The following is a 22,795-nucleotide window of genomic DNA, read 5'->3' as shown; positions in this document are numbered from 1 at the left end:
TTCGCCTTCGGCGATCTCCGATCAGGAAATCCCGTTCAAAGAACGGGATTTCCTGGAGGGCTTCCCCCATCGCCATGGCGACGGGGCGGGATGACGTCACCGACGTCAGGGACGTCATTGGGAGTCCCGATCCACCCCTCGGCGCTGCCTGGCACTGATTGGCCAGGCAGCGCATGGGGTCTGGGGGGGGGGCCGGCGCGCCGCAACAGATAGCGGCGATCGGGCGCAGGCCGGCGGCGATCAGTGTGCTGGCGCAGCTAGCAAAGTGCTAGCTGCGTCCAGCAAAAAAAAAAATTATGTAAATCGGCCCAGCAGGGCCTGAGCGGCACCCTCCGGCGGCTTACCCCGTGTCCAGCACGGGGTTACCGCTAAGGAGGTTAATAGAATAGACTGTGTAGGTATGCTCTCACGCTACATGGAAAGTGGTAAAATTGGTCTGTCACACATTATCTCATGTGTGTATTTGGCTTTACTTGTTACTTAAGGTACCCTTTAAGAATATTTCCACTGCTGTGCGCATTGCATTAATTGCTAACTGATGTCGGCTTGTTTTGTTTTGTAATATTTCCATTCTAATAAAAAAAAATTTTTTTACTGCTGTTCAGATTTTGACAGTCAGAGTTGATGGGTGCCAAAAATATCCTAAGGGAATTATCCATTGCCTAGATGTGGAAAAATTTCTTTCCAAAAAATTGAAGTTTCCTAAAAATTACATCTCGCAGTACTTCAAACTACTGGAAAAGTTCCAAATAGCCTTACCCCTTGGTGAGGATCAGCTTCTGATTCCAAGCAGGTATGTTAGTGAAACCAAGCTTTTTCTGGGATCTCAGTACTCATAGTCATAAATGCCCTTTTTGTATATACCCCCCCTCCCCTCTGTGATCAAAGTTAAATGAGCCTTCTGCTGCTAATAACAAATTGTCTTAAATTTTTGATCTCGTGACCAGAAGTTGAAGTGAAGTTAACCACCCTGGCGTTCTATTAAGATCGCCAGGGCGGCTACGGGAGGGTTTTTTTTAAATTTAAAAAAAACTATTTCATGCAGCCAACTGAAAGTTGGCTGCATGAAAGCCCACTAGATGGCGCTCCGGAGGCGTTCTTCTGATCGCCTCCGGCGGCCAAAAGTAACACGGAAGGCCGCAATGAGCGGCCTTCCGCGTTTTGCTTACTTCGTCGCCATGGCGACGAGCGGAGTGACGTCATGGACGTCAGCCGACGTCCTGACGTCAGCCGCCTCCGATCCAGCCCTTAGCGCTGGCCGGAACTATTTGTTCCGGCTGCGCAGGGCTCAGGCGGCTGGGGGGACCCTCTTTCGCCGCTGCTCGCGGCGGATCGCCGCAGAGCGGCGGCGATCAAGCAGCACACGAGGCTTGCAAAGTGCCGACTGCGTGTGCTGCACTTTATTTGATCAAAATCGGCCCAGCAGGGCCTGAGCGGCACCCTCTGGCGGTAATGGACAAGCTGAGCTCGTCCATACCGCTAAGGTGGTTATTAAAGAACCCCCGAGGTGATGACATGTGACATAATGAGATAGACATGTGTATGCACAGTGCTTAGCACACAAATAACTATGCTGCGTTCCTTTTTTCTTTCTCTGTCTGAAAGAGTTAAAGTGGATCCGAGATGAACTTTTACTCCTTGCATAATTGTGGTACTTACATATAGTTTATAGGGTATTCCTCAAGCCAAATACTTGTTTTGTTTTGTTTTAATACCCTAATTTCCTATAAACTAAACAAACCACACCCACAGCTTCTCCAGAGTGCCTTGGCGCTTGCAAGGGATTGTGGGATTTCAGTCTGGGCAGGTGAAAAAGGTGTTACTAGCTATAGATTTCAGAGGCAGAGTTTTCACAATCTGAGAGCTGCAGTGCAGATACAGATCAGTTGCCTTTGTAATGGAGGAGATAAGAGTGGAGTTTTCACAGAATATGCAGATTAGCATGCCTAGATACAGATAAACTTGCCTGTGTGTGTAATTGTGTAATAGTGACAAGCAGAAAACATGTCTGCTCCCATTGTATCACAGGAAAAAATATTAATATACTGTTGAAGCTGTTTGAAGATAGATTTGCTGTGTAAACTATCTAAACTTTAGATAAGATATATAGACAAGTCACTTGTTATATTTAGTTTTTCATCTCGGATCCGCTTTAAACATCAGGTATGTAAGTGGCTGTTCCTGTCTGAGTCAGGACTGGGTCAGACTACTGTGTGACCCTTCCTGATAAGAAATTACAACTATAAACCGCTTTCCTAGCAAAAAGTGGCTTCTGACAGCAGGAACGAGATAAAAAGGATCAATAGTAAATAGATTTTAGCTCTGGCATACTTTAATGAATGTGTTATTGAGCAAAAACAATAAAACAGTAAAGACTTAAAAAGTAGATTTAAATATAAAATAAAACCATGGAATATCTTAAAAAGACATTTTAGGAGAAGGAGGATAGATGTTTATTTCATTGGTTTATTTTCACCGCGGGTGTTCTTTAAGTTAAGGTTGAAGTGAATGCTAGCATGATTCATATTTATCCAGCAAATGCACTGTTTTTTCCGAAAAAAGCATAGCACTTTATTTTATACATCAGCCCGACCTAGTAAAATAGACAAGAAAAAAACAACGCATGAGTTTGAAAATGAGGCAAGTTTCACATCGTAGGAAGTTCAAATCACATTTAAAGTGTTGTGCATGTTATTCAAGTTCTGTCTATTTCCCAACAGTGGGAAACTGTCCATCATTACAGGAATTATGCGTGTTTTTTCCAACGTTTAAACATTGTTTTATTTTCTTTTATAGTTTATCAGATCACAGGCCTGTAATTGAACTGCCTCACTGTGAAAATTCAGAAACCATCATACGCCTGTATGAAATGTCATATTTCCCTATGGGTTTCTGGTCCAGGCTCATCAACAGACTTCTGGAAGTGTCCCCATACATGTTGTGTGGCAGAGGTCAGTAATTCAGTATGTTATATAAAATAACATTTTAGGACTCAGAAATTTAAAGAGTACCAAAAAGTAGGTGAAAAAGTGCTGTCCGAATTATTCTGAGTAGTTTCTTGTTTGCTGGTGGCTTAAGTGGCATTTTATTGATAAGATGTAAAAAATATCACTTAGGAGAAAACTTTAGAGAAATAGTGAATTGGATTAGACCCATAGTTTGAACACTCCCTTTATTTTGTATTTAATGTATGTCTTCATGTATATAAGGTTGTGCAAAATCTGGTTCTCCATAGCTTTATTGAACAACAAAAAAAATGAATGCAGAACTGCGGATCTCCCCCCTCCATGTAGCCATGTTTTTCAGTACAGTATAGCCATCATCTCCACTACAGAGCGGTGCAGGGAGGCAGGTGTTTATAGCTACCTGTCTTGACTCGCACTGAAGTCCTTATTTTCCCACTTGCTCGGTTATTCCTTTTTAATATGACAATGCAGTATCTGAGCGGAGGAAGGCTGCATAATTCATTAAAGGGACTCCGAACAGTGCAGAAACTATGGAAAGATGCATATCATTTTAAAGCTCTCTTTCTCCTCTTTCCAATATTATATAAACCGCCGCCCTACGCCTTTTAGTTTTCGCTATTTTCGCGATTGAAATTGCAGCGGTCGTGATTTCAATCGCGAAAATAGAGAAAACTAAAAGGCGTAGGGCGACAATTTAGGTGTCGCCAGAAAGAGGAGAAAGAGACCTTTAAAATGATATCCATCTTTCCATAGTTACTTGTATTACACAGGACGACACTTTCCCCAGTGTCAGCAGCTCCATTCAGCAGAATGAAGCTGCTGACTTTAGGAAAAAGTCGCCCTGTGTAATACAATGTAACTATGGAAAGATGGATATCATTTTAAAGCTTTCATTCTCCTCTTTCTGGCGACACCTAAATCGTCTCCCTACGCCTTTTAGTTTTCTCTATTTTCGCGATTGAAATCGCGGTCGCGGCAATTTCAATCGCGAAAATAGCGAAACCTAAAAGGTGTAGGGCGGCAGTTTATATATCATTCGAAAGAGGAGAAATAGAGCTTTAAAATGATATGCATCTTTCCATAGTTTCTGCACTGCTCGGAGTCCCTTTAAAGGGAAGGTTCAGGGACAATTAAAAAAAAAAAAAAAAAACCAAATGCACTTACCTGGGGCTTCCTCCAGCCCGTGGCAGGCAGGAGGTGCCCTTGGCGCCGCTCCGTAGGCTCCCGGTGGCCGGCCTGGCCAGGCCGGTGGCCAGGTCGGGCCTCTTCTGCGCTCCATTGTGCGTTCCACGCCGGCGCGCTGACGTCATCGGACGTCCTCCGGGCTGTACTGCGCAGGCTCAGTAGTTCTAGGGGCTGGAGGAAGCCCCAGGTAAGTGGATTTGGATTTTTTTTTTTTTTTTTATTGTCCCTGAACCTTCCCTTTAACTACTTTATAGCTGATTTTTATATGGGCAAATGTTTAAACAGGCAAATTTATATATGTTCGCCATGTACCTGTAGGCTCCTAAGTGCTTTTCAAATTAATCATAGCTCAGATTTTAGTGAGTGTACTGTTAATTAGCATACTTGGTTTGTCTTTTCACTGTGTAAATGTAAGTATTGCTGTCGGGATTATAATCCACTAGATAGTGAATAATGTAACTGCATTCCTGTGGCAGCATGACTTGAGTGTAAGGATAGATATAATAGATGTCTGTGGGGGCCTGTGTTCACTGCTTGCTTTATTTGCATGGAAGGTTCTATTTTCATGAGCCTGTTGCAAACATAATTGGCATGCTCACATACTCCTGAAGATCATGGTGTATGCCTGCACCTGTTTTCGTTGGCAGTATGGTAATCATACCCTCTGAGAACAGATTTTAGTTGCTACCTGGCAAACACTGAAAAAGCTAATCAAAAGCACAATGAATCAGTCAAGAGCCTGTTGTAAATAATGAGAATGCAAACCTAAATGAAATTATACAACATAACCATTCTGCTTAAGGTACGTACACATGCACAATTATTATTGCCCATAAATAATAATAACCCATGCTTGCTGCACAGATGTAACTATGGGGTGGGTGAGGGACAACGGCAGAGCAGCTTAGAACAGGAGGCATAAAGAGGTGAACAATGTACTTGCCCTGCACCAGGGAACGGTATAGGTTTGGGAGGACCAATAGACACCAGGGAAGTGTATAGGGGTGGGCCATTAGGCACCAGGGAACTTTATAAAGGAGTAATGTAGCCACTAGACATAGGGCTCAATTCTGGTAGCTGTGCGAGGTGAAGAAAGCATTAGTCCGGAAAATACCTCACTCATTATTTTTTTTTTCTTAGTTGAATTCTGATGCATTTTCCCGACTGCGGATGGCGTTCGGTAGATTTCCAACACAGGGGGAAAACAATGCGCAAATCAGTGAGGTATTTTCCCGACCTCCACATGCCTGCACTATCTCCTCTAATCTGTTTAGACCCCATGTGTGCAGACTGCTGCCCGCCAGAGAACCCTGAGCAGGAGGGGAGACAGCCAGTGAAGGAGGGAGATGGGCATAGCAGCGGAGAAGGTGGGGAAGTTTCCCCTTACCTTGGGGCCCACCTTCCTGGCTCTCCCCTCCAGAATCTGTAAAGTGTCGCACAGCGGGCAGCGGCTGACAGCGGGCGGAGACTTAGCTGTCAGCCACCGTAGGGAGCGCTGATCTGTGTGCCACTAGTCTGGGCTTCTCAAGCCCAGAAAAGTGACACACGGATCAGCGCTCCCTCCGGTGGCTGACAGCGGTAAGTCTCCGCCCACTGCCCGCTGTGCGACACTTTACAGATTCCGGAGGGAAGAGCCAGGAAGGGGGGCCCCAAGGTGACGGAAGGGGGGGGGGAAACTTCCTCCCTTCTCCGCTGCTATGCCCATCGCCCTCCTTCGCTGGCTGTCTCCCCTCCTGGAGACACCTACAAGCCTGGCTGCATATACTGGGGGCACTTATAGACCTAGCTACATATACTGAGGGCATCTATAGACCTGGCTATACTGGGGAGACCTATACACCTGGCTGCATATACTGGGGAGACCTATACACCTAACTGCATATACTGGGGGCACTTATAGACCTAGCTACATATACTGAGGGCATCTATAGACCTGGCTATACTGGGGAGACCTATACACCTGGCTGCATATACTGGGGAGACCTATACACCTGGCTGCATATACTGGGGGCACTTATAGACCTAGCTACATATACTGAGGGTACCTATAGACCTGGCTATACTGGGGAGACCTATACACCTGGCTGTATATACTGGGGAGACCTATACACCTGGCTGTATATACTGGGGAGACCTATACACCTGGCTGTATATACTGGGGATACCTATACACCTGGCTGCATATACTGGGGACGCCTATACACCTGACTACATATACTGGGGGCACTTATGAACCTAGCTACATATACTGGGGGCACCTATAACAACAACAACACAGAACATTTATATCGCGCTTTTCTCCTGGCAGACTCAAAGCGCCAGAGCTGCAGCCACTAGGACGCGCTCTATAGGCAGTAGCAGTGTTAGGGAGACTTGCACAAGGTCTCGTACTGAATAGGTGCTGGCTTACTTAACAGGCAGAGCCGAGATTCGAACCCAGGTCTCCTGTGTCCGAGGCAGAACCCTTAACCATTACACTATCCAATAGACCTGGCTATACTGGGGGCACCTATAGACCTGGCTATACTGGGGACACCTATACGCCTGGCTGTATATACTGGGGACACCTATAGACCTGGCTATACTGGGAACACCTATACACCTGGCTACATATACTGGGGACACCTATAGACCTGGCTATCTATATTGGGGACACCTATAGACCTGGCTATCTATATTGGGGACACCTATAGACCTGGCTATCTGTACTGGGGACACCTATAGGCCTGGCTACCTATTCTGGAGACACCTGTAGACCTGGCTACCTATACTGGGGACGACTATAGACCTGGCTATCTTAACTGGGGACATCTATAGACCTGGTTATCTATTCTGGGGACACCTGTAGACTAGGCTACTTATACTGGGGACACCTATAGACCTGGATACCTGCACTGGGAAAACCTATAGACCTGGTTACTTCCACTGGGAATACCTTTTGACCTGGTTACCTTTACTGGGGGCACCTATTTTGGGGGAACTGCTGCCAGATTAACTATTTTTGGGGAACTGCTGCTGCCAGATTAAGTGTATTTTGGGAAACAGCTGCCAGATTATGTGTATTTTTGGGGAACCGCTGCCAGATTGTGTATAATGGGGGAACTGCTGCTTCCAGATTCTGTGTATTTTGGGGGAACCACTGCTGCTACATGTTTTTTTGGTGATCCGCTGCCAAATTATGTGTATTTCGGGGAATCGCTGCTGCCAGATAACGTCTATTTTGGGGGAACGACTACCATATTATCTGTATTTTGGAGGAACCTCTGCCAAATTGCATGGATTTTTGGTGAAATGCTGTCAGATTACAGTATTTTGTGGGATACACTGTGGCAGAGTTCAAACTTCACCGGCAGACTTTTTACACCACTGCTAAGGTCATGTATATTTTGACCCACCCATGACCACATCCACATTCTGTTGCGTGACCACACCTAATTTTTGGCGTAAGGGTTTTTATCAGTATAAAATATCACAATATAACATATTTACTGTTGTCAGTAAATTATTATATCTTAGTCTGTAAAAATATAACGTGAAAGGTGGGAAACACTGGTATGGGGTCCCCATAATCTTCTATTGCCCGGGGGCCCCATGAGTTGTTAGTCCGCCCCTGCCTTCTGCAATGCTCTGACCCCCGTGCTTTGCCCGCAGCGGCTTACCCGATCCAATGCGCTGCGCGGGCTGCAGACACCCGGGTTCCCCATACACTTCCTCTTCGGTGCAGCTACTGATGACACTGCGGGCAAAGCACGGGGGTCAGAGCATTTCAGAGGGATCTCGGAGGCCAGTAAATTAGAGGGGCATATCGCAGACGTTGCGGGGGAGGGATCAGAGGCATGCGGGGGGGGGGGGGGGGGCACTTAGCATACAGCGCTGCACACACGGGTCTTAACAGATTAGAGGGGGATAGTACAGGCATGAGGGGGGAGAGGGGGGGACACAAAAATACACCAGGGGTTACAGCGTGCTGGATTGTTAAAGTGCCCATATATCTACAAATGTGTGGGCAAATCGACTATGAGAGATTTCAGCATGATATCTATCCTGAATCGGCTTAGCAATACTGCCTAAGATAAGGGATGTGGGAAAATCTGCTGCCATCTCATCGCATTTGTGGGGAAATCTGCCAATCTAATTGCCTTTGTGGGGATATCTGCCGCCAATCGAATTGCATTTTGTGGGGATATCTGCCGCCAATCTGATTGCATGTTCTGGGCATATCTGCCGCCAATCTGATTGTATTTTGTTGGGAAATCTGCCGCCAATCTAATTGCCTTTGTGGGGATATCTGCCGCCCATCTAATTGCATTTTGTGGGGATATCTGCCACCAATCTGACTGCATTTTGTAGGGTTATCTGCCACCAATCTAATTGCATTTTGTGGGGATATCTGCCGCCAATTTGATTGCATTTTGTCGGAAAATCTGCTGCCATTTGACTACCTGATGAATTATCATGAGGCATGTAACTACTTGATTATTTTATCTAAAATGTAAATGGTCGGACCTAATCTCTGTGAATAACACCGCTACTTATTTGTGGGGGGTTTTCGGAGCACTTTTAGAGGCTGGGGGTCGGGAGGGGGTGGGGGGGCAGGGTTGGAACAAAGAACAAGCTGAAAAGTCTACATGTTATGTGACAACACTGCATTTATCATGTGGTAGAGGTAGGTCTAATTATGTGAGGTAAAAGGCATGCAAACACGCACCTTATTTCACTTCAGAATTCAAGTGTGAGGTATTTCACTACTAAATACCACACATTTTTAGTAGAAAATTACCACATGAATTACCTCATGAAATTACATGAGGTAAAACTTTACTTAAACTACCAGAATTCAAAAGTTGATTTCCCTCATGAGGTAAACCCAATTCCATGAGGTAATTATTTACTAAACGCTACCAGAATTGAGCCCATTGAGTTTGGACCGCGACTTGGTCCCAGTGTTCAATTTCAGCCCCCTTTGTATCTGAATTCGACATCCCTGCTCTAGCATGTGTTCTAGCGTGTTATTGCAGCCAGATCACTGTTAAGGTAGTGGAATATCTATTATGCTGTCCCAATTACGAGGAAACTTGGTTTTATTATTAGTGTTAAATGTCGAATCACGCTTGTAATTTTCTGCTGCATGCATGTGCACCATATAGGTTATCGGTGACCCACAAAGTACAACAGACCATATTGTTTTCAGTACATTAAGTCTCATTCTAGCAAAGCAAAATTTGAAAATTACATTAATTTTGTTTGAGTTTCTGGTTTTATACTTATTAAAATGTGGTTGTCAATTTTTATTTGATATTTCTGAGTAACAAAAGTACTACTACATTTTTGTGTTTCAATCCTTTTAACAAAAGAGCGAGCACAACGCCCTAACAGGATGTATTGGAGACAGGGCATCTACCTGAATTGGTCCCCAGAAGCCTACTGCTTGGTGGAGTCTGCAAGCCTTCATAACAACCCAAACAGCTTTCTGAAAATCACTGTTCCATCTGGCAGGAAAGGTATTCAGTTTGTAATATATACTACTTGATTCACAGAACAAAACTATATTTCTTCTTTTTCAAGTTCCAGGCTTGTTTTTTTTTCACTTGTGCCCTCCACTACCCCAGGATACTAGTTGTTAAAGGGAACCTGAGATGAATAGGAAAACAAAATCCTACATACCTGGGGCTTCCTCCAGCCCCCTCCGGCCTGATCGCTCCCTCTGTGCCATCCTCCTCCTTCTGTATCCTCCGTAAGGGCTCCTGGTATCTTGGCCAGTCGGGGCTTACTGCGCATGCGCGGCCTGCCCTGCAGCCGGGACCTTTCTGCACCTGCACAGAACTCTCCTGGCCACGGGAGCGAGACAGGGGAGTGCGCACAGCTGCACTACGCATGCGCTGACTCGCCGAAGATATTGGGACCCCTTGCGGAAGATCGAGGTGGATGGGGCTGAGGAAGCAATCAAGCCGGAGGGGGCTGGGGAAGCCCCAGGTATGTATGAATTTTTTTACTATTCATCTCTGGTACACTTTAAACCTTTAATTGTCTTGGAAAACACTGTCTGATGGCCCATGTGAGGGATCAGTATATATTGCTTTGTTATGACTACCTATATCTGTTTAGGTTGCATTCTTCTTGGGCACGTTGTGGATCACATCGACTCCCTCATGGAGGAATGGTTTCCAGGCTTGCTGGAAACTGACATTTCAGGGGAAAGTGAAACACTGCTGAAAAAGTGGGTGTTGTACAGCTTTGATGATGGTCAAGAGCATAGGAAAATACTATTGTCTGATCTGCAAGCAAAAGCAGAAGAAGGTAGGCTATTAAGTTGTTTGCATTCTATTTTATTTTTAGTTTAGTCATATGCTTACTTTTTGTTAGGAATGATTGTTTGAAATTTCACACATTTATATTTAGACACATACACTTCGAGTGAAGCAATTTTTAGGACCATTTTTTCACTTTTCTACATCAAGGCAGAATTTGGCAACCTTGTCCTCAATGCCCACGAGAAGTGCATGTTTTGCAGGAAACCACTAACATTCAGGTGGAGTAACTAACTGCCTCTGTGGATTTTCACAAAACATGCACTGTTGGTGGGCCTTAAAGTAAACCAGAGCTGACGCAATCTAAAGAAACGATACTAACCCAGGGCTTCCTTCAGCCCCACGAGCACTGGTGAGTCCCTCGCCGTCCTCCCGCAGTCTCTCATTTAGTTGCGGGAACACTGCATTAAAGAGACACTGAAGCGAAAAAAAATATATGATATAATGAATTGGTTGTGTACTATGAATAATTACTAGAAGATTAGCAGCAAAGAAAATATTCTCATATTTTTCTTTTCAGGTATATAGTGTTTTTTCTAACATTGCATCACTCTATAATATGTCCAGATTACACAACACTCAGCATTCAAAATGAGTCTTTCAGAGCAGTCGGTGAAGTAATAAACTCTCCTCTGCTAGAGGAAAAGTAAACAGTTTAATTACAGTTGAGATAATAAAAGTCAGATAACAGCCCTCTCGACGACCAAGTTGGTCGGAGAGCTTAATAGCTTTTTTGCATAGAGATAACAACTGGAGTTTCTCAACTCTTCCTGCACTGGAAACAATTAGACTGATGTATCTGATCTTAATGTTTTTTTTCTTAGCTGTACTACACATACAAATCATAATATCATCATTTTTTTTTCCGCTTCAGTGTCTCTTTAAGACAGGAGTCACACTTGGCAAGTTACGTGTGGTCTTACCAGTGATGTGGGTGGAACCCTTGCGATTGGCTGCTTTCCCTCCAAGCTGTGTGTATGGGAGGGCTGTGCTCGTCTTTTTTCGGAACAGCATCCTCCTCCGGCCTGCTGCCATAGTAAGCATACATATTTTGTATGTATGCTTGTATTTTACATATATAGCGGTGGTTCCCCATCAGATCTATTCTTGGTTCCTCCCTGGTAGAATGTTTTTAGCCTGTATTGTCTGGTACTTGATGGACAGCATGGTGGCATACTGGTTAGCCGGCCGCGCAATTGTGCGTGCTCCTGCCTACTTCCATTAGCCTGGAGATCAATGAATGGGAACACAGTTCTCCCTATGAAAAACCGATGGCTTCTCTGAAAAGCCGTGATTTTTTTAAGTTTCACTTCATTAAGCGATGAAAAACACAAAAATGACTCTGGCCAAATAGTAAAACTACATCTACATACATTTTAAAAAAAAATATACACTATCTATTACATTTAAAATTACCTGTTTACCTCCCCACTCCCAAAAAAACCAAATACAATTTTTAATAAAAAAAAATTACAATAAAAAAACAACATAAATAGTTACCGAAGGCATTTTTCCCACCAGAACGTTGCGTTTTAGGGGAAGTTAGGGTCGCATAACGTGCCCCTAACGCAACGCCTGGTGGTGTTGGAGGTGGACGCCAGAGTGAGCCGCGTTGTGCGGCTGTTGGTGCGCCTTTTTTGTCTCATACCTTGCGGGGACCACGTGATCGGAACACTCCGCATCACGTGGTCCCGCCAGCCAATCAGCGGCCGCTCCAGGAAGAAAACACAGAAGAAGTGATGGGAAGTCTGGCTCTTTTCAATGAATCGATTCATTGAAAAGAGCCGGACTTCCTATCTCTACTGTTCAGAATCGATTCAAAGCAGCAGGACTGAACCTAGTGATGGGAAGTCCGGCTCTTTTCAATGAATCGATTCTGAACAGTAGAGATAGGAATATTAAACACTAAATTATACAGCGCTCCGACGAAAAGATATCTACCAAATCCAATAAGGCTTAAGGATGTATTTAATACAATCAATATGATTAATGACTTCACAGCATATATACTTGTTAAATAGCAGTCTTACACCTATCATTGCGCAGGCATCTTATAAAATCAGAAAATTTATTAAAAGATTCCACTCACATGGTACAGGTAGATGGTAAGCCTGTGGAGTTTAGGAACGGGCTCCACCCCGTACAGAAATAAATTTTCTGATTTTATAAGATGCCTGCGCAATGATAGCGTTTGTTTGCATTGAGGTGTACATTCAAGAAGAGACAAGAGTTGATACCTGAATAGCATTCGTTTACCATAACGTGCGGGGAGCCTGGAAAATACCCCAGAGGCGTGATAAGGCCACTATAACTACTGGCCCACCCTATTTGGTGAGTGAGGATCCTTTAGGGTGTTCCTGGTGGCGGTGATTGTTGCATATTGCCTATGGTGAAGCGCTGATCTGGAACAGAGACAATATTCACAGTAGAGATAGGAAGTCCGGCTCTTTTCAATGAATCGAGCCGATCTTCCCATCACTACTCGGCAGTGCAGTGAATATTAATTAGCCATGTGGCTAACAATAGCGGACTCTCCCCTCCTCCTCTCCTCCTCAAAATGAAAAAAAAAAAAACAATACTGAGCATGTGCAAACAGTCTAGAACGCACAGCATGCTGCACTTTTAAATAACATGCAGCGTTACAATGTAACGCAACGTGGGCACTGTGAACAGCCCATTGATTTTTCATTACTGTGAGTTAGGCTGCGTTACAGGCTGCACCAACATGCGCCTGTAACGTCTTACTGTGAAAGCAGCCTTTGGGTCTGAACTTTTTTAATATGCATGTCAAGAGAGTATATTACTATACTTTTTTTTAAATTATAAGCTTGTAAATAGTGATGGACGCAAATTGAAAGAAATGCACCTTTATTTCCAAATAAAATATTGATGCCATACATTGTTATAGGGACATAATTTAAATGGTGTAATAACCAGGACAAATGGGTAAATAAAATACGTGGGTTTTAATTATGGTAGCATGTATTATTTTAAAGCTATAATGGTTGAAAACAGAGATTTTTTTCCATTTTTTTTCTTAATATTCCCGTTAAAATGCATTTAGAAAAAAAATATTTCTTAGCAAAATATACGACCCAATAAAAGTCTAATTAGTGGTGGAAAAAAAACAAGATATGGATGAATTCATTGTAATAAGTAGTGATAAAGTTATTGGCGATTGAATGAGAGGTGAAAGTGGCTCGGATGCATAAGGTGGAACAACACTGAAGGCTGAAGTGGTTAAATACCTGTGTATCGTGTGTAATTATTTTATCGCTTTTTAGCAACTTAACAAAGGGGATGCCCTTGAAACAGCACTCTGTCACTGCTTTTACACCTTTGAATATTTTAATAAAGTAAAAGAGCTTTTCATAATTGCGGTCTTGATCCTGTACTTTTATGGTGGTTCCTTATCCCTATAAGGTACAAGAGCGTTATTCTAGCACGTACATCTTTCTATTGTATAGCTATTTGGGTGCTCCAGAACCTGGTTTGCTACAATTGGCAAGTTCTCATGCTTTTTTTTTTCTGCAAGGTGAAATCACATTAGAACTGACAATCCATGTAAATCACCTCTAATGCAAATTTTTGCACGCACGATTAAAACTTCCAATGGTTTGAAAGAGTGTGCTATCTTGCACATTTTCTCTATTCTTACATTAGCCACAGCAGAAAAATATGAACATTTTTCATTGGACTTGCGCATGCATTTTCTGAACTGGGAAGTTTTAGCCCTGTCTAAGGTTACATACCAATCTAGGTTGAAAATTGATGTGTTTTATGCAGCGCTTAAATATATTCATATATATATATATTGCATACACTGCATCTAAATCGCCTCTTTTCCTGACTCAATAAGCTAAGTTTGGCAAACTCTAGTTGTGAGACCTTCCATTCCCTTTACTTTAGTTATCCTTTTTGTACTTGTTCTAAAACTCTAAAGTTCTTTCTATAATGTGGTGCCCAAAACTATATTCCCTTTTGCAGTTTATTTATACAAGGGCTTTAGTATACATTTTCCTTTTTGAGCATTCCAGAATCTTCATTTGCTTCTGCTGAGCATTAAAGTGAAGCTGTCAGTAGACATATGAAAACATTGTTCAGACCCTTATTCTGCATCTTCTTTTTTTAAAGGGGACTTACTAGTGAAACCAGATGACCCAAGGTCAACAATACCTATCTCTCAGATTGCACCAGACCTTGTTTTGGCTGACCTACCCAGAAACATCATGTTGAACAATGAAGAATTGGAATTTGATCAGTCTCCTGAGTTTTTGCTAGGTATGATTTTACCTTTTTTTAAATTGGTCTAAAACATTGAATGCTTTGGCTATACTGTCTTTATTAATTTTTTGGTTTAGTTTACTTATGGAAATATAATGTTTTGCAGGTGATGGTGGTTTTGGCTCTGTTTATAGAGCTTTGTATAGAGGTGAAGATGTAGCTGTGAAAATTTTCAACAAGCATACTTCCCCAAGACTTTTGAGACAGGTAATGCTTACACTTTTGTATTCAACACTTTGTTCACAAAATAGACAGATGGGTATATTCTGACTAACATACATAAATACTACACTACTGTAGCTTCCACAGCACGCCTTCTTCATTAAAGGGACACCGAGCAGTGCAGAAACTATGGAAAGATGCATATCATTTTAAAGCTCTCTTTCTCCTCTTTCCAATGATAAATAACCCGCCACCCTACGCCTTTTAGTTTTCACTATTTTCGCGATTGAAATCGCCGCAGCAGCAATTTCGATCGCGAAAATAGAGAAAACTAAAAGGTGTAGGGCTGCGGTTCAAGTGTCGCCAGAAAGAGGAGAAAGAGAGCTTTAAAATGATATCCATCTTTCCATAGTTACATTGTATTACACAGGGCGACTTTTTCTCAAAGTCAGCAGCTCCATTCAGCAGAAAAAGTCGCCCTGTGTAATACAATGTAACTATGGAAAGATGGATATCATTTTCTCTATTTCTCTATTTTCGAGATCGAAATTGCGGCTTCGGCAATTTCAATCGCGAAAATAGCGAAAACTAAAAGGCGTAGGGTGGCGGTTTATATATAATTGGAAAGAGGAGAAAGAGAGCTTTAAAATGATGTGCATCTTTCCATAGTTTCTGCACTTCAATCAGTTAATGTTTCAGTGAAGAAATTGAATTAGTTTGACTGATTATTATGAAAACTTCCCCATGATTGCTTGCATCTTCTTTTTTCCTGGTTTATATGATATGGCTTTATAGAAAAGAAAATGAAAAGAAACTTATACTGCCTATAACAATGAATTAAAATCAGTAATTTTGTTTCTATCTGGTTGCTATCTTTTCACCTTTTACAAATTGCTCAGTTAGGGATACAAATATTAGTTGTTGTAAAAAAAATTATATTTTTTTTTATGTTCATAAAGGAACTGACGGTACTTAGTCAACTCCATCATCCAAGCTTAGTATGTTTGCTGGCTGCTGGTATTCGGCCTAGGATGTTGGTAATGGAACTGGCTTCAAAAGGCTCTCTTGATCGTCTACTTCAAGAAGAAAGGATTTGCTTGACCAGAACTCTGCAGCACAGAATAGCTCTCCATGTTGCTGATGGGCTGAGGTGAAATTTATTATCTAAAAATAATTGTGCCTTTTGCTGTGTGAAGCTGAGATGATCACTGTGATTAGAGTATCCCAGCAATCTGTGTTTTATATGTATTGCATGTGTACCTGCTGCAGATGTATTTTATAGCTTAGGTTTTCCTATCCTAGTAGGTTCTTTTTTCTTTCCCATTCCATGTTAGTATTGTAATTACCTACTACTGTGTTCATTAGGAAATACCATACTTTTTGGAGTTGATAACTAAATTTTTTAATACAAAATATACAGTAGTCATACATTAGATAATGCACGGATAAATAATACTGAAGCTCTTCAGAAGAAACAGTTTTTCTGGTATGATATCATACCCAGCATGGGCTAGGACCCTCAGTAAAGATGTCCATGCACTAGTCGACCTGGCCAACAGATAGATCCCTCTTCAATAATCGTCTGATCAGATGTATAGTTCAATTTTAAAGGAGTACAGTAAGGGGGGAAAAAGTGAGTTGTGGCTCATTTTCGGATTTTGCAACTTTAATGGCGCTGGTCACTGCGCCTGCGCAGCCCTAGCCACACGCTTCCACTCACATCACTGGGAGCGTCCTGCGCAGGAGCAGCACGTTTACTAAGTAATAATTTTGACACAAACATTTTCAAGGTCCAATTCACAGAACACCAGGCCACACCACCTACTGTGCACAGTTGTATGACCCCAGTCCCAGATAATTGGGTTGTATGTAGAATACTTTAAAATCTGTTTTGATGACAGTTAACACATTGTTTCCTTTATATTTTACTATTCAAAGATGGTGAATTACATTTTTTGTTTGTTTTTCAAAAAGATATCTTCATTCGTCGATGATCATCTATCGGGATTTGAAGCCTCACAATGTTTTACTGTTTACTTTGTATCCAAACTCAGCTGTTATTGCAAAGATTGCTGATTATGGTATTGCTCAGTACTGTTGCAGAATGGGAATTAAAACTTCAGAAGGAACTCCAGGTAATTAATCACAAGTTACACAACTCTAATGTCTTACTTAAATTTCTCCTGTGTAAATAGATTATTCCACCCAATACAGTATGCTGTACAGTAAAACCCTTGGATTGAGAGTAACATTGTTTAAGAGTGCTTTGCAATGCAAGCAAACATTTTTGTGATTTTGATTTGATATACAAGCAACATCGTGATATACAAGCAAAAAAAAAAAGTATACATGTGTCATGTCATCACAACTGAACCGATAGTTCTCCATTTGGTTCTGCAGGATTGTACTTAATTGTACTTAATCTGAGTGTAGGGACTGTATAATGTCACATTTTCATGAAATCCTCAAAAGTAGGCAAAAGCAACAGTCAGTGGATAAGTTCCTTGTTAAAGCCACACACACACACAAAAAAAAAAAAAAAAAAAAAGGAAAAAGATGTGAAATCTTGCGCTACTGCAGACAATGGGTCGATCTGAACCAGCAGCTCCTTTTGCGCTCGGCTGTGAGCGAACTACTAAGAGATAAAAAGAACAAAACAGGAGGAGCGCTCCATAGTGTGATACCTTTTAATCAATGAAAGCTGCGCAAATGTACAATTGCACTTACTAGATATATAAAAAAGACAGGCATTCAATCAGGCGTATAGCCTAAAAAGAAAAGACTCATCCCCTCAAAGGCGAAAAACCTGGAGCTGCAGTGGCCAGCGGCAGCGTGGGTCCAGATGGTGGCTGGACGTCAGGTCGCTCCCTGGGGTGTCTTGTGTGCAGGTCTCGTCAAGACGCGTTTCGGCGTATCCACGCCTTCGTCACTTAATGAACCTGCATGCACACTGTGGTCATATTTATACCAGGAAGATGGAAACCACTTCCTGTGGTTAAGGGGAGTTGAAAGAGCTAGGGGCGGGATTAAACCCTCATATGTTTGAGGGTTTGAGGGCCACTGCAGCTCCCGGTTTTTCGCCTTTGAGGGGATGAGTCTTTTCTTTTTAGGCTATAAGCCTGATTGAATGCCTGTCTTTTTTATATATATCTAGTAAGTGCAATTGTACATTTGCGCAGCTTTCATTGATTAAAAGGTATCACACTATGGAACGCTCCTCCTGTTTTGTTCTTTTCACACACAAAAAAAGTTGAGGTGAGCCACAGATGGCAATTATTCTTTTAGTTACAATGAAGTATATTTTTTTTTTTTTACATTTTATGCTATATTACCATAACTGTTTTTGGATTGTGTAAAAAAATCAACTGTGGTTCCATTGATTCTTATGGGTAAATTTGCTTTGATATGATTTTGATTACAAAGCCTGATTCTGTAACGAAATATGCTCACAAACCAAGGTTTCACTATACAAGTACCCCCCCCCCCCCCCCCCGGTTAACGAATGAGATAGGGACTGTAGGTTTGTTCTTAAGCTGAATCGTCTTTTTTACGTCGGAACATTGTGCAGTTCCTGACCCCTGTGCCTCCTCTGTGCCCCTCCCCTCCGTGCCTCCAGTTGCTGTTTCTGTGTGCCTCCTTGTGCCTTCCTTTGTGCCTTCTTGTGTCCCCCGTTGTGCCTTCTTGTGTCCCCATTGTGCCTTCTTGTTTCCCCCTGTGCCAACTTTGTGCAGGGCTGTGGAGTAGGTACAAAAATCTTCCAACTCTGACTCCTCAGTTTATGAAACCTCCGACTCCGGGTGCCCAAAATGGCTCAGACTCCTACTCCTTAGTCTAATACTTACCAGGGCTGTGGATTTTGTACAAACTCGTCCGACTCAAACTCCCGACTCCGACTTCTCAGTTTATGAAATCACTCACTCCAACTGCTACTCCGGGTACCCAAAATTACTCCCGACTCCAACTCTGACTCCACAGCCCTGGCTTTGTGTCCCCCTTTGTGCCAGCTTTGTGTCCCCTTGTGCATTATTTGGGTCCCCCTGTGCATCCTTTGTGTTCCCCTGTGCCTGCAATGCTGATATCACCTTCCAGCCGGAGTCCAGTAGTTTGCACCTATCCACACTGCCTCCTGCTCCCTCTAGTACTGTTCTTCTGTAAGTCACGTGACAAACAGAAAAAGTACTAGAGCAAGAAGGGAGTGGACCAAGAAGGCCGCACAGCATTGGACTCCGGTGAGAGGTGAGATTTGCACAGCTACTGATGCAGGGGTGCTCTCTGAGATGCATGTTGGAATACAGGGACTACCTGCATATGCAAAATTGTAGTATTAGATTAGTAAATGTCCCTATTGTTGATACAAGAAAGTCTGAAAGTAGGTTAGCACACCTTAGTTTAAATGTAGTGTTGTTAAATGCATTGGTCAACACAAGTTTGACAGTTGTTTTGGGGCAACGGAGGGTCAGAAAAGTGCAGACATACCATTTCACCACAGTGCAAAGTCAAAATAAATAGCATAATGGGGGAGAACCACCCATGTCAATTAGTGAGGAGCAGCCCCTCATGCATATTCATATTCAATGTGACAGTAAAGCGAGCAGGTGCAGTGATGCTAATAGTACAAACGATTAGAACGACATGACCTCACGGTGGGGATGATTAAAATCTACCCCTGACAGGAAAAAGCGCCCACAAACAGGACGTAGATTTCAATCAGTAAGGCCTAGAAGCGGTTATGGTTGTACACTTTAGAAAATATGCATGTTTACCATATCTGAAATGTAAAGGACACTATATAGACTAAAACTGCTGAGACGTGTTGACATATAAATTGTAATATATAAAGATCGTATTGCTGTTATGTCTTCATTGTAGGATTTCGAGCACCTGAAGTTGCCAGAGGAAATGTTATTTACAACCAGCAGGCTGATGTCTATTCTTTTGGACTGTTACTTTATGACATCTTGACAGGTGGAGCCAGGATGGTTGAAGGACTGAAGTTCCCAAATGAATTTGATGAGCTAGCAATCAATGGAAAATTGCCTGGTAAGAGAGAGACGCAGACCACTCACACTCACTCACTCCACAAGGCTATCTTTCCAGCACATCCCATAATTATTTGATCAGTTTGAGATTTGGGGAATTTTGAGGTCAAAGAAAACCTGATTTGCCTGATCTAATAACTTTTTCCAGGGACATTTGAATTTTGCGCCAGTAGGTTTGGCATGGGCGTATGTGGAACAGGATTCCTAATACTTTCATACTTTAGTTGCTCAATACTGGTTTCATCAATATTTCTTCTAGAAAATATAGTACTGCATTGTCCAATGAAGGAGGAATATCCCACCTTGCAGCCACTGTGCTCTGTTGCCTCAAGTTTTTAACCTCCCTGGCGGTATATTAAAAACCGCCAGGGGGCAGCGCTGCCGTTTTTTTTTTTTTTTAAATCATGTAGCGAGCCCTAGGCTGCTCAGCGGCATCCCCCCAGCCCCTCCGATCGCCTCCGGCGATAGGCGATCAGGAAATCCCGTTCAAAGAACGGGATTTCCTGGAGGGCTTCCCCCGTGGGCGATGTTACAGTTTAACCGTGTGCTGACCAGGAAGCTGTTATGGGGTAATGGACATTTTCAAAATGGAGGACGGAGAATTCCATTGCTCACAGTGGACAAACAGGACGCAGGAGAGGAGAAAGAGATTGAGGAGTAGACTACATGGGAGGTAAGTATGACTTGTGTATGTTTATTTTGTCTTTTAATTTCCAGTTTAGGTTTACTTTAAGAATCTGACCTGACAGTTGGCATCCATTCATTGCTTTTTGGGTTTTTTTTGTTTTTGTTTTTTTGTTTATTCCTCAGCTCTGAAGTTGCTGATCATGCCCAGAAACAGTGTTTTGACCCTCGTTTCTCCACACCGAAGGCACATGCACTAATTTAAAGGACCCCATTACTAGTTGAAGTCCCATATGTTTTGGACTATGAGACTGTAGACTAAAAGACACACACTTTGGTTTAGAAGTGGAAATGTCAGGGGGAAAAAAAAAAAACCTTGTGCGTCTATGGCGCAGGGGTGACTTATGGTCCTTTTTCCACCAAACTGTCTCAATCTAGGCTACATTGCCCAGCTACAATACACTAACTGATGCTTCTCCCACCAACTACACTTCACTTACTTCTAATCCCCCTTCCCTAGAGAAGATTTCACTTGATCCTGCTGCCAGGCTCCTCTACTCCTCTGTCTCCGGTCATCTTGCTGCTGTACGCTCCTTTCCTCCGAGGGTGTTATCTTTTAAGCATCAGGACCCCAGCTGCCAGGATTCTTTTTCCCTTGGGCTCCGTCTGCAACCCTGCACATCCTGCCGCTATACACGTGCCATCTTTCCTACTTACAGCATCCTTTCTAGTTACTGTTGCCCTGTTACTGTGTGACATGATGGCACACGTGGACCGCACATCAGGTCACACAGTAACAGGGCAACAGTAACTAGGAAGGATAAAGCATGTACAGTAGTAAAATGCTACGGCTGCAAACGGAGCCTGGGGGAAGAGAAGCGTGGTGGCTGGGGTCATGATGTGTGAAGGACGTTGCCCTTGGAGGACCCTAAGTGTATAGCAGCAATGCATTTACTCCCCCTTTCCCTCTCACTTTTGGTGAAGAATAAGCGCATCTTATATTCTGAAAAATATGGTAATTCTAGCTACCATATTTTTCTGGAGGTAGGGATTTAGAAATACCAGTATGAAATTTAATTCTGTCCGGATCCAAGAGAATTTCAATTATTTCCTGTTCTAAAAGACAGGAAGTGAGGAGAATTTGTAGTGTCCTCAGACGTGACTTACTTAGGACAAATGGAAGGAATTTTCATAATTTTATTTAGAGTACCTGTACTCATTCTGCGCAGTTGACCTTTTTGGCAAACAGGCTTGTTATAGGTAAAGGATAAGAAACCTAAGCAGATATTCAATACTTTTATTGTTATATTTAGTATTTATATATCGCCAACAACATCCGCATCGCTTTTACAGAGTATGTAGTCCTGTCACTAACGCACAATCTAATCCCTACCATAGTCATATATTCATTGCAGTCTACGGTCAATTTTAGGGGTTAAGCAGTTCACTTATCTGTATGTTTTTGGGGATGTGGGAGGAAACCGTAGTAACTGGAGGAAAGTAACGCAAACATGGCGAGAACATACAAACTCCTTGCAGATAGTGCCGGGATTGCAACCAGCTACCAAGCGCTGCAAGGCAAGTGCTCTCAACTATGCCACCATGCTGCTTTTCCACCTAGCAGATAATTTATCTTTCCATCTTCTGTTTAAAATAACTTTTGAACTATCTGCAATTGGAAAAAAAGTAGGTGAAAAAGACTGTCAGCATAATTCCAAGTATTTTTTTCTTGCTAGTGGCTTAAAGGGAAGCTAAATTGAGAAGGATATGGATTTATCCTTTTAAAATAATACTAGTTTACAGACTTTCCTGCTGATCCTGTGTCTCTTTCAACAAGCATGCAGATCAGTTGCATGCTTGTTTCAGGTGTGTGATTCAGCAACTACTGCAGCCAAAGAAATCAGCAGGACTGCCAATCAACTGGTATTGTTTAAAAGAAAACACCTATATCCCTTTCAGTTAAGGTTCCCTTTAAAAGGCATTTTATTGATAAGGAGTGAAAATACAGCTTTGGGAATAAAAACAGGAGAAAAAGTGACTTAAATAAAGGCCCTAGGGAGAAAGATGTGTGCTTGCCTAATTGAATTACTGTCCTCTATGGCTTTTCTTGTTGGATCCAGAGTGTTGATTTCTAGTCCCCTGCTTCACCTGACTCTTTCCAACCTGCTGCTTCTCACCTTTGATTAATGCTGAGGCTGTGCACAAAGCACACCAGGTTGTACGTGAC

At 42.6% G+C, this 22,795-nt stretch overlaps 1 protein-coding gene across 1 annotated transcript in view; it reads left to right on the top strand.

Moving 5' to 3' along the window:
• LRRK2 (leucine rich repeat kinase 2) overlaps positions 1–22,795 on the top strand; it is a 202,666-nt gene that overhangs the window by 149,697 nt on the left and 30,174 nt on the right. The window contains 9 exon segments of the mRNA XM_068276292.1: positions 606–793; positions 2,797–2,951; positions 9,506–9,652; positions 10,257–10,448; positions 14,594–14,740; positions 14,850–14,950; positions 15,865–16,055; positions 16,880–17,040; positions 19,775–19,945. Coding sequence (XP_068132393.1) covers positions 606–793; positions 2,797–2,951; positions 9,506–9,652; positions 10,257–10,448; positions 14,594–14,740; positions 14,850–14,950; positions 15,865–16,055; positions 16,880–17,040; positions 19,775–19,945 — 1,453 coding nt within the window.

The sequence above is a fragment of the Hyperolius riggenbachi genome, chromosome 3 (genome assembly GCF_040937935.1).
Source record: "Hyperolius riggenbachi isolate aHypRig1 chromosome 3, aHypRig1.pri, whole genome shotgun sequence".
Lineage (NCBI taxonomy): Eukaryota > Metazoa > Chordata > Amphibia > Anura > Hyperoliidae > Hyperolius > Hyperolius riggenbachi.
This window is presented reverse-complemented; position numbering and strand designations above follow the sequence as displayed.